This window comes from Gopherus flavomarginatus, chromosome 1, assembly GCF_025201925.1.
Source record: "Gopherus flavomarginatus isolate rGopFla2 chromosome 1, rGopFla2.mat.asm, whole genome shotgun sequence".
Taxonomy (NCBI): domain Eukaryota; kingdom Metazoa; phylum Chordata; order Testudines; family Testudinidae; genus Gopherus; species Gopherus flavomarginatus.
The window spans coordinates 379,928,883-379,940,898 of record NC_066617.1 but is presented as its reverse complement, the minus strand read 5'-3'; the positions used below and the strand labels follow the sequence as shown (position 1 = coordinate 379,940,898).

The 12,016-nt window shown below is 53.2% G+C and overlaps 1 protein-coding gene across 1 annotated transcript in view; it reads right to left on the bottom strand.

Annotated features, from left to right (window-relative positions):
• DNHD1 (dynein heavy chain domain 1) overlaps positions 1-12,016 on the bottom strand; it is a 214,348-nt gene that overhangs the window by 156,775 nt on the left and 45,557 nt on the right. The window contains 3 exon segments of the mRNA XM_050924629.1: positions 4,420-4,545; positions 5,308-5,465; positions 8,475-8,718. Coding sequence (XP_050780586.1) covers positions 4,420-4,545; positions 5,308-5,465; positions 8,475-8,718 — 528 coding nt within the window.

Genomic DNA, 12,016 nt, shown 5'->3' with positions numbered 1-12,016 from the left:
TGCCAACTAGACACTGAGCCGTTGATCAGTGCTCATTGAGCCCGACGATCTAGCCAGTTTTCTATCCACCTTGTAGTCCATTCATCCAATCCATACTTTTTTAACTTGCTGGCAATAATACTGTGGGAGACCGTATCAAAAGCTTTGCTAAAGTCAAGATATATCACATCAACCACTTTCCCCATATCCACAGAGTTATCTCATCATTGAAGGCAACCAGGTTGGTCAGGCATGACTTGCCCTTGGTGAATCCGTGTTGACTGTTCCTGACCACCTTCCTCTCCTCCAAGTGCTTCAGAATGGATTCCTTGAGGACCTGCTCCATGATTTTTCCAGGGACTGAGGTGAGGCTGACTGGTCTGTAATTCCCCAGGTTCTCTTTTTTCCCTTTTTAAAATATGGGCACTATATTTGCTTTTTTCCAATTGTCCGGGACTTCCCCCGATCGCCATGAGTTTTCAAAGATAATGGCCAATGGCTCTGCAATCACATCCACCAACTCCCTCAGCATTCTTGGATGCATTAGATCTGGACCCATGGACTTGTGCACATCCAGCTTTTCTAAATAGTCCTTAACCCGTTCTTTCACTACTGAGGGCTGCTCACCTCCTCCCCATACTGTGTTGCCCAGGGCAGCAGCCTGGGAGCTGATCTTGTCTGTGAAGACGAAGGCAAGAAAAGCATTGAGTACTTCAGCTTTTTCCACATCATCTGTCACTAGGTTGCTTCCCCCATTCAGTAAAGGGCCCACACTTTCCCTGACCTTCTTCTTGTTGCTAACATACCAGTAGAAACCCTTCTTGTTACCCTTCACATCCCTTGCAAGCTGCAAATCCAATTGTACCTTGGCCTTCCTGATTACACTTCTGCATGCTCTAGCAATATTTTTATATTCCTCCCTAGTCATCAGTCCAAATTTCCCATTTATTGTAAGCTTCTTTTTTGTGTTTAAGATCAGCAAGGATTTCACTGTTAAGTCAAGCTGGTCACCTGCCATATTTACAATTCTTTCTGCACTTCAGGATAGTTTGTTCCTACACCCTCAATAAGGCGTCTTTAAAATACAGCCAGCTCTCCTGGACTCCTTTCCCCCTCTTGTTAGTCTCCCAGGGGATCCTGCCCATCAGTTCCCTGAGGGAGTCAGAGTCTGCTTTTCTGAAGTCCAGGGTCCGTATTCAGCTGTTCTCCTTTCTTCCTTTTGTCAGGATCCTGAACTCAACCATCTCATGCTCACTGCTGCCTAGGTTGCCACCCACTTCTACTTCCCCTACCAATTTCTCCCTGTTTGTAAGCAGCAGGTTAAGAGGGGCACAGCCCCTATTTGGTTGCTCCAGCACTTGTAGCAGGAAGTTGTCCCCAATACTCTCCAAACACTCCCTGGATTGTCTGTGCACTGCTGTATTGCTCTCCCAGCAGATGTCAGGGTGATTGAAGTCCCCCATGAGAACCAGGCCCTGTGATCTGGAAACTTCAGTTAGTTGTCCAAAGAAAGCCTCGTCTACCTCATCCTTCTGATCCGGTGGTCTATAGCACATGCGCACTGCAACATCACCCTTGTTGCTCTCGCCTCTAAACTTTACCCAAAGATTCTCAGCAGGCTTTTCTCCAGTTTCAAACTGGACCTCTGAGCAATCATACTGCTCTCTTACATACAGTGCAGCTCCTTCACCTTTCCTCCTGTACGGTTTATAGCCATCCATGATAGTGCTTCAGTCACGTGAACTGCCCCACCATGTTTCTGTTATTTCAATCATGTCAAGAAGCCAGGACGCCCTCTGCATGGAGATGGCCGAGGCCATGGTGCATGCCGCAGAGCCTGCCGTATCCGAGGCTGTTAGCAGGGCCACTCTGGCCACAGTCTTGCCCTCACTGAGGATTGCCCAGAACTCTTTTCTGGTGTCCTCGGAAAGCAAATCCTCAAACTTGGCCATGGCTTGCCGCATATTGAAGTCATAGCGGCCAAGAAGGGCTTGGTGGTTGGCCACCCTCAACTGGAGGATGAATAAACTTTGTATCTGAACAAATCCAGCCTCTTTGAGTCTTTATTCTTAGGAGTGGCCCACGGTTGGCCTTGTCTCTTCCACTCATTAATGGCTGCTACTACCAGGGAGCTTGGGGCCGGGTGGATAAATAGGTACTCATGGCCCTTAGCCTGTACAAAGTACTTTCTGCCCTCTTGGAGATGGGGGGCAGGGATGAAGGTGTCTGCCACAAGGCGTTTGTGATCTTAGACACCCCTTCATGGAGGGGCAGAGCCACCCTGGCAGAGCACATTGAACAGGGAGTCCAATGGTTCCTCTAGTTCCTCCGCCTGGAGACCCAAGTTAGAGGCAACTCATCAGGCAAAGATGAGGAGGAAGCCAGCGCCACAGGGTTTGACATGTCCAGCTGGCTGATCCCCAGGGTCTGCATGAGCCCGAGGGGTTCCCTCCTCAGGAATAGCTGGCTCTGGGGGAGGGCAGGATACTGAGGCCGATGGCTTGTCCGAGGCCCCCGCCACTGACCTGAGCCCCTGTGAAGGTTGGGTGAAGCCCCAGGGGTTCCATGGGTACCAGACAGCTGGCCACTGGCTCTGGGCAGTTGGCAGTACTGCTGACATCGAGGGGATCACCGGTGCCAGGTTTTGGCAAGTCAACAATGACTCCAGTCCGGTGCTGGAGCTCGAGGCTGAGTGGTTGCTCTCGGGTGACCACGATCGAGTAATCGGTGATCCTGGTCACTGCAGTGCAGATTCCTGTGCCTGGATGGGGAGCTCTCTGCTCAGGACGAATCTCTTCTGTGAGTCCCTGGAGACTGGTGGCATTCAGCGGATCTGCGACGGCACTCCGGTGATCTACGCCTCACACTGCTTGACCAGTACCAGGATCTAGCGGTTCAGTTGCCAGGCAGACTTTTCCCCCGATCTAGGGGATCTGTGTGGTGGCAATGCATACTGGTGACTCTGCTCCTGAGACTGACTGTCCCGGGCCTATGACTGGTGCCGCACCATGGGTGAAGCAGTGAGCCGGTCCCTGCGCTGTCGATGCCAGAAAGGGCAGACCTCTACAGGCCTGTGCCAGGTCACCGGTGAGGTGCGCCTTGAGCCTTGTGCCTTGTGCCCTGAGTTCAGAGACCAACGAGGGCTTCACTGAGCCTGCCTCTCTGCTTTCGAGGCCGGGTGGCTCTGTGCAGGGGAGCGCTGGTGGGCCATCCCTTGCGATGGGGAGCAGCGCTGCTGAGCCGGAGACCTACAGAAAGGACCCAAGGCGTGTTTACCCCTAGACCGAGGTGACGCCGTAGCTGGTGTGGGTGGCACTGGTAGTGCCAGGATATCCTGTGCTGCCTGCAGGGCCTCAGGTGTCAATGGGATCTCTGACGAAGGTCCTCATCACTGTCCGACTTGTCAGGCATGGGTTGGGGTAGGCTGGACCACTCGACCTGAGCTAGGCCCCAGCTCCCAGTAGGAGGTATCAAGCCGCCCTTCTCCAGCCTTGGCTCCCCCCTGCCCTCTTCTTTCTCTTGTGGGATGTAGGAGTTCTTCCCTCCCGCTTGGCAGATGCCGGGGAGAGGGATCGGCACCGGTGGGGCACTCCACACTGACGCTGCGGTGCTCAGGGCAGAGTCAGACCTCGATTGCTCCGGTGACAGAGTTAGAGCTGACTCCATCAGAAGTGCTTTGAGATGGAAGTCTCTCTCCTTCTTAGTCTGAAGGACTTGCAAATATGGCACTTGTTGCTTATATGCAACTTTCCCAGACACCATAAGCAACTATTATGCAGATCGCTGATGTGCATCGGTTTCTTGCAACCATCACAGGGCTTAAAGCCTAGGGACCGGGGCATGCCCCATCCCTAGGCTAGGTCCTGTTTGGGACCAATCAAGCAAAAACACTAACACACTAAGGGAAACTGTTAACTATAAAAGTTCAAAACACTTAAGCAAGCAAAAAAAGGCTAGCGGAAGCAGCAGACATTCCAGCACCTTCACTGGCAGATAGAAGGAACTGAGGGTGGGGGGAACTGGCGGTGCCCCTTATACCGCAGCATGTGTGTGCCACTCCAGAAGGTGCCAGAGCCAGGCCCCTATGGATACCACTAAGGGAAAAACTTCCAGCACCGATGCTTGTGGCGAGCACACACACCTAATACGGAATGGACATGAGCAAACACTGGAAGAAGTCTACAAATACTGATGGGAGAAGAAATAGGAGATTGGGGTTTTCTGTTGTCTCTGGATCATATTACAGGAACAAGGGGACTGTCCATTATAAGGGAAGGTGGGAAAGAAACTCTTTCACACAAGGTATATTTAGCCTGTGGAACTCACTGCCACATGAAGTCACTGATGTTAAGGATGTAGACAAGATAATGGTTTCACCCAGTCTGGCAGTTCTTATAGTCTCCCTTCACAACCCAGAGCAGGCCATTGCTGGGAGCTCACCAGGTTCTCCAGGTTCTCCTCATCCAGGCTGAGTGGGCGGAAGTGCTGATGGATCACCTCGTTCAGAGCTCGCACATACTCCACGCGCTCCTGCAGCTCTGTCATCTGGCCCTGGTATTGCTCCAGCTGCAGGAAGAGTGAGTGCCATTCTCTGTTAGACTGAGGCTGGACCCATCTGCTGCCTTCCCAGCAGATCACCCAGCCCCTCATGCTGAGTCCCCCAGATCTCCACTCACTGAGCTCTGAGAGGCAGGGCTGCGCTGGGTGTGTCTGGCACAGACACCTGCCGTGAGTCTCCAGAGAGACTGATGCACTGTGGGTGCAATGCTGAATGAAAACCCAGGAAAAACAAATGTAACAAACAGAATTTTGTCCATTTCTCTGGATAAAATGAAAAACCAAAACTCCTTTGTTTGGGCTGAACAAAATGCAATGGTGGAACGGATTGCTTACACATTGCTGGCACTTGTATTTTCAGGTTTTTTTATCTGAAACTAGTCACCAAATTCAGCCGGAATGTACATGTTTCAGTGCCATGACAAGGTTTCTTTGGTGAACTGACTATTTGCCCAGTTCTGGTTATTAGCTCTGAAGCCCACTGCTCTGGGAGACTCCTGCTAACAGCAGCCAGCCTCTCTGTGGCTCCACCAGCATGGGACCCCATACAGAGTGCCTGACTTGGGTGGTGGGGCTGAATTCTTGCTCCTTGGGGATGGCTGCCGATCCAGCTGAAGGCATGGGGCGGTGCTATGGGGAAAGGGAAACCTCAGTCTGCTCAAAGAGGAGTGGAGTGGGACAAAACGGTGGGACCGGTGGGAATGCGTGTTGGGCCGCAGCTGGCTAAGCCCAGCAGAGCATGGAGTCCGTGGAGGTCTGTTCCGGCCATACCTTCTGGGAGCACTTGGCGATGGTGAAGATGTCAGTGCTGACGCTCTGGTAGAGCTGCACGACCCCACCAAGCTGGGAAATGAGGATCTCGCTGCGCTGGGACGTCTCACTGAACAACAGGGAGAGGATCTCTTTGATGACGGAGTACAGCAGGGGCACTGGGGGGCATGGAGCAAGCGGGTATCAGGCCATGAGGCAAGGGCAGCCAGCACTGCTGCCATCACCAATTTCCCATCCACAGGCACCCCCAACCCTTTGTGTGTGACCACAGAGACCCCCCAACTTGGGCCCGTCACCAACCCTCCATGTGTGACCACCGCTCCCCCCTTACTAACAGCCCATTACCCCCCCCCCACCGTTACCAGCCGCACACTCCTAGAGTCCACAGTTCCCCCCTTACTAACGGCCCATTACCCCCCCCCACGTCACCAGCCGCACACTTCTAGAGTCCACAGCTCTCTCCTACTAACAGCTCATTCCCCTCCCCATCACCAGCCGCACACTCCCAGAGTCCACAGCTCCCCACTTATTAATGGCCCATTACCCCCCCATCACCAGTCGCACACTCCCAGAGTCCACAGCTGCCCCCTTACTAACGGCCCATTACTGCCCCCATCACCAGCCGCACACTCCCAGAGTCCACAGCTCCCCCCTTACTAATGGTCCATTACCCCCATCACCAGCCGCACACTCCTAGAGTCCACAGCTCCCCCCTTACTAATGGTCCATTACCCCCTGCATCACCAGTCACACACTCCCAGAGTCCACAGCTCCCCCACATACTAACGGCCCATTACTACCCCCATCACCAGCCGCACACTCCCAGAGTCCACAGTTCCCCCCTTACTAATGGTCCATTACCCCCTGCATCACCAGTCACACACTCCCAGAGTCCACAGCTCCCCCACTTACTAACGGCCCATTACTACCCCCATCACCAGCCGCACACTCCCAGAGTCCACAGCTCCCCCCTTACTAATGGTCCATTTCCCCCTCCATCACCAGTCGCACACTCCCAGAGTCCACAGCTCCCCCACTTACTAAAGGCCCATTACCCCCTGCATCACCAGCCGCACACTCCCAGAGTCCACAGTTCCCTCCTTACTAACGGCCCATTACTACCCCCATCACCAGCCGCACACTCCCAGAGTCCACAGCTCCCCCCTTACTAATGGTCCATTACCCCCTGCATCACCAGTCACACACTCCCAGAGTCCACAGCTCCCCCACTTACTAACGGTCCATTACTACCCCCATCACCAGCCGCACACTCCCAGAGTCCACAGCTCCCCCCTTACTAACGGCCCGTTACCCCCTGCATCACCAGTCACACACTCCCAGAGTCCACAGCTCCCCCACTTACTAACGGCCCATTACTGCCCCCATCACCAGCCGCACACTCCCAGAGTCCACAGCTCCCCCCTTACTAATGGTCCATTACCCCCTGCATCACCAGTCACACACTCCCAGAGTCCACAGCTCCCCCACTTACTAACGGCGCATTACTGCCCCCATCACCAGCCGCACACTCCCAGAGTCCACAGCTCCCCCCTTACTAATGGTCCATTTCCCCCTCCATCACCAGTCGCACACTCCCAGAGTCCACAGCTCCCCCACTTACTAAAGGCCCATTACCCCCTGCATCACCAGCCGCACACTCCCAGAGTCCACAGTTCCCTCCTTACTAACGGCCCATTACTACCCCCATCACCAGCCGCACACTCCCAGAGACCACAGCTCCCCCGTTACTAATGGTCCATTACCCCCTGCATCACCAGTCACACACTCCCAGAGTCCACAGCTCCCCCACTTACTAACGGTCCTTTACTACCCCCATCACCAGCCGCACACTCCCAGAATCCACAGCTCCCCCCTTACTAACGGCCCGTTACCCCCCGCATCACCAGTCACACACTCCCAGAGTCCACAGCTCCCCCACTTACTAATGGCCCATTACTGCCCCCATCACCAGCCGCACACTCCCAGAGTCCACAGCTCCCCCCTTACTAATGGTCCATTACCCCCTGCATCACCAGTCACACACTCCCAGAGTCCACAGCTCCCCCACTTACTAACGGCGCATTACTGCCCCCATCACCAGCCGCACACTCCCAGAGTCCACAGCTCCCCCCTTACTAATGGTCCATTTCCCCCTCCATCACCAGTCGCACACTCCCAGAGTCCACAGCTCCCCCACTTACTAACGGCCCGTTACCCCCTGCATCACCAGTCGCACACTCCCAGAGTCCACAGCTCCCCCCTTACTAAAGGCCCATTACGGCCCCCATCACCAGCCGCACACTCCCAGAGTCCACAGCTCCCCCCTTACTAATGGTCCATTCCCCCCTCCATCACCAGTCGCACACTCCCAGAGTCCACAGCTCCCCCCTTACTAATGGTCCATTCCCCCCTCCATCACCAGTCGCACACTCCCAGAGTCCACAGCTCCCCCCTTACTAATGGTCCATTCCCCCCTCCATCACCAGTCGCACACTCCCAGAGTCCACAGCTCCCCCCTTACTAATGGTCCATTACCCCCTGCATCACCAGTCACACACTCCCAGAGTCCACAGCTCCCCCACTTACTAACGGCGCATTACTGCCCCCATCACCAGCCGCACACTCCCAGAGTCCACAGCTCCCCCCTTACTAATGGTCCATTTCCCCCTCCATCACCAGTCGCACACTCCCAGAGTCCACAGCTCCCCCACTTACTAACGGCCCGTTACCCCCTGCATCACCAGTCGCACACTCCCAGAGTCCACAGCTCCCCCCTTACTAATGGTCCATTCCCCCCTCCATCACCAGTCGCACACTCCCAGAGTCCACAGCTCCCCCCTTACTAATGGTCCATTCCCCCCTCCATCACCAGTCGCACACTCCCAGAGTCCATAGCTTCCCCACTTACTAATGGTCCATTACCACCCCTCATATCACAACCTACCCCCACCCCTGAGCCCATCGCCAGGTCCCATTACCCCTCTCCTATGACCAGCCATTCCCCCCACAGCACTCCATCACCCCGACTAACCCCACCTGACTTTTGCCAGCTCCACGAGGGGCTCACTGCCCCTTGCCCAAGTGAACGCCTCTGCCCCTCCTGATGCCCACCTAGCAATCCCCCACAGGGTGCCCCATCCTCTGCATGCCCCCTCACACCCACACACCAATCTCCTGCTGCACGCTGCTACAATCCACCAACAGGAGCCGGTTGCAGGTGATGACCATGGAGGGCACCTCTCTGACACGTTCTGCCCAGGCACGCAGCTGTACGACTCGCTGCACATATTTGCCCGCGGGCCAGCCCTTCATCAGCTCCAGCTGCCTGGGGCTCCAGCTGTGAGCAAAGCTGTGGATCTCTGCCACCCACGTGTGCTGCTTGCAGATCTCCTGAGTCTCACTCAGTGCCTCCTGCAGGAATAGCACAGGGCTCTCAGCAAACCACAGCACCAGGCCCCAGGAGATACAGAGCAAACCCCACCATTCGCCATGCCTCCCTCAAAGCCAACCCAGCAGCCTGGTCCCTGGGAGCCCAGCCGCCACCCAGGATCCCACTTCCTGTCTGAGCTGGGTGTGATGTTATTGATATGAACTGGGACCATATAGAACATGGGTTGCAACCAAGGTCCTGTAGTGGCGCCAAATCCTATGTAAAGGGGGTCATATAAGGTGTCTAAGACCAAGTTATGAGTTACTGGTTATGATTATGCTGTCTGTATGTCTGTATCATTTTGTAGTTGAAGTTATAAGTATTAGCTCTATACTGTCTGTATTTCAAACTTGTGCTGTGTTACTGGGAAAGATCACAGACAAGTGGGTGTTAGCTCTGCTTAGCCTGCTTGATGGCCCATTAAGGACCACCAGCTACACAACTGACCCATTGAGAGGAGGCAGATACGCCTTGTGACTCAGCAGGGTGTGCAGAAACTGGCCCATGTGACTGCAGACTCCATTTTGCTGTAATTTTCCACAGTAAGAACAAAGAAGTGTTCTTACACCTGGAAGTGCCTATATAAGGCTGATGCCTCATCTCCATCTGGTCTTCAGTCCTGCTCCTTACCTCTGGAGGGACTTTGCTACAAACTGAAGCTCTGCACAAAGGACTGAATGACCCATCCCAGCTGGGGATGTTCTCCAGAGACTTGATTTGAACATGCAGGCTCCTCCATCGCTGCTACAAGCCTGAACTAAGAACTTTGCCATTACTGTATGGAATTGATTCCATTTAACCAATTCTAGCTCTCATCTCTACCTTTTTCCTTTTATGAATAAACTTTTAGATTTTAGATTCTAAAGGATTGGCAACAGCGTGATTTGTGGGTAAGATCTGATGTGTATATTGACCTGGGTCTGGGGCTTGGTCCTTTGGGATCGAGAGAACCTTTTTCTTTTACTGGGGTGTTGGTTTTCATAACCATTCATCCCCAGGACGGGTGGCACTGGTGGTGATACTGGGAGACTGGAGTGTGTAAGGAAATTGCTTGTGTGACTTGTGGTTAGCCAGTGGGGTGAAACCGAAGTCCTTTTTGTCTGGCTGGTTTGGTTTGCCTTAGAGGTGAAAAAATCCCAGCCTTGGGCTGTGACTGCCCTGTTTGAGCAATTGGTCCTGAATTGGCACTCTCAGTTGGGTCCCACCAGAACCGCATCGTCACAGTGGCGTAGTCGGCAGGAACCACAGAACCAGGTCAATTAAGCTTTGGGTCAGAACCCCACGCTATCCAAATTTGAAATTTTGGAATTGAGAGTTTGGTTGGTTAAAGAGCAGTTGTAATGGGTGAGCAAAGGGCATATGAGGGTCTTGACAAAAAAGCCCTGGAAGATTTGTGTTCAGAAAAGGGGATAAGCTTTAGAAAGAAAGCTACAAATCAAGAACTGAGAGATCTGTTAATGGCCGGTGATCAGGAGGCAGGAGCACAGCCCTTATCTGATACTACAGAGACTGCAGAAGCAATTCGAATGAAAGAGGCAGCGAATAAACTGCAGTTCGAGCATGAACAGAAACTAGCAGACCAGCGATTGCTGGAAAGGCAGAAAATAGCTGAATTTGAAAGAGAAGCTGCTGAGAGAGAGAAAGAAGCTGCTGAACGAAAGAAGGAGGCTGATGAGAGAGAAGAAAAAGCTCGTAAGGGGCGTCTGGAATTACTGGCTGCTGAGGAGAGAGCTCGACAGAGGCAACCGGAGACTCACAAGGTGGAACAGGAGACGGCTAGACTGCAACTCCAAGTAATGGAAGAGCGGAGAAAGTCATCGCCACCTGGTACTCCACATACCCACCGCCAGGAGAAGAACTGGGAAAAGATGTGTCCCATTTACAATGATACGGAGGATATAGAGGAGTTTTTGTCCACCTTTGAGCACCTCTGCAATCTGTACCAGATCCTCGATGATCAGCGAATGCCTGTCCTGCTGACCAGACTGACTGGAAAAGCCAGGGAGGTATTTAATGATTTGGGGGAACAAGAAGCCTTGGATTATGGGCGGTTTAAAGATTCAGTGTTAAGGCGGTTCAAGGTGACTCCTGATTCTTACAGAGTTAAGTTTAGAAAGTTTAAGATGTCTAATGATTGTACTTTTGTAGAATGTGCTCATAAGCTAATGGGTTTTGTTAAAAAGTGGGTGATGGGAGCAAAGGCGCATGGGAGTTTTGAAAAACTGCTGGATTCAATAACTTTGGAACAGTTCTTAAACATTGTGCCTGACCATGTGAGAGCAGCTGTGTGTGATAGGGACCCCGAGTCAGTCCTACGGGTTGCAGAGATTGCAGATGCCCATACTCAAAATAGGGCTCGGGAAGGGTATAAACCCCAAGGGAAAAGCAGTCACCATTCTCCCCAGTTTAAGAGGAGGGAAGGATTTAAAGGTAAACCTGGCCCTGACTCTGGTAAGGTGGCTCCCGGGGGCGCAGAGGGTGGGAACTCTCACCCCAGACATAAACAGGCTGCATGCTATCACTGTGGGATGCTTGGCCACATAAGACCAGATTGCCCGACCCTAAAGGGCAGCCCAAAACCAGCAACCCCAAAAGCCACAGTAGATGCCAATTCCATTACCCTGAGCACCCAGGCTGAGCCAAGCCACAACAGCACCCCCTTAAGTCCAGGGGCAAGCAGAGCAGTGGCTAATGCCAAGCCCCTCATCTCCAGTGCTCTGGGAGGAGGGGATCAGCTCACCAGCTTTGTCAGAACTGAGGCTTGGCAAGAAAGTGAGAGGTTTATTATGGAGGCAAAGGTCAATGGTGTTGAATGCATGGGATGGCGAGACACTGGCTCGGGTGTAACTATAGTCAAGGGACATCTGGTGAAGCCAGAGGACATGTTGCCTGGGGAATATGTGACAGTAGTGGCACTATCTGAATACTCTGTGGACCTGCCGATGGCTAGAATCCACCTTGAGTGGGACGGCTTTAAAGGGGACGTGAAGGCTGCAGTCCGAGATTTGATTCCGGCTGATGTTTTGGTAGGAAATAACATACTGGGGGTGCCTGGCCAAGTGAATGTGGTGACCAGGTCACAGAGGAAGTTTGGGTCTGTGGCAGATGCCCTGACTGATGGCAGTGACGAGGACAGCGAACAGACAGAGAGTGTCTCTCAAGATGAATCAGGTGAAGGTTTGTCTGAAATGTCAGAGAAGGTTCTGAATTCAGCCAAGACCCAGGGTGAATTCATGGTGGCTCAGCACAGTGATGTATCTCTAGAGAGGGCCAGAAATG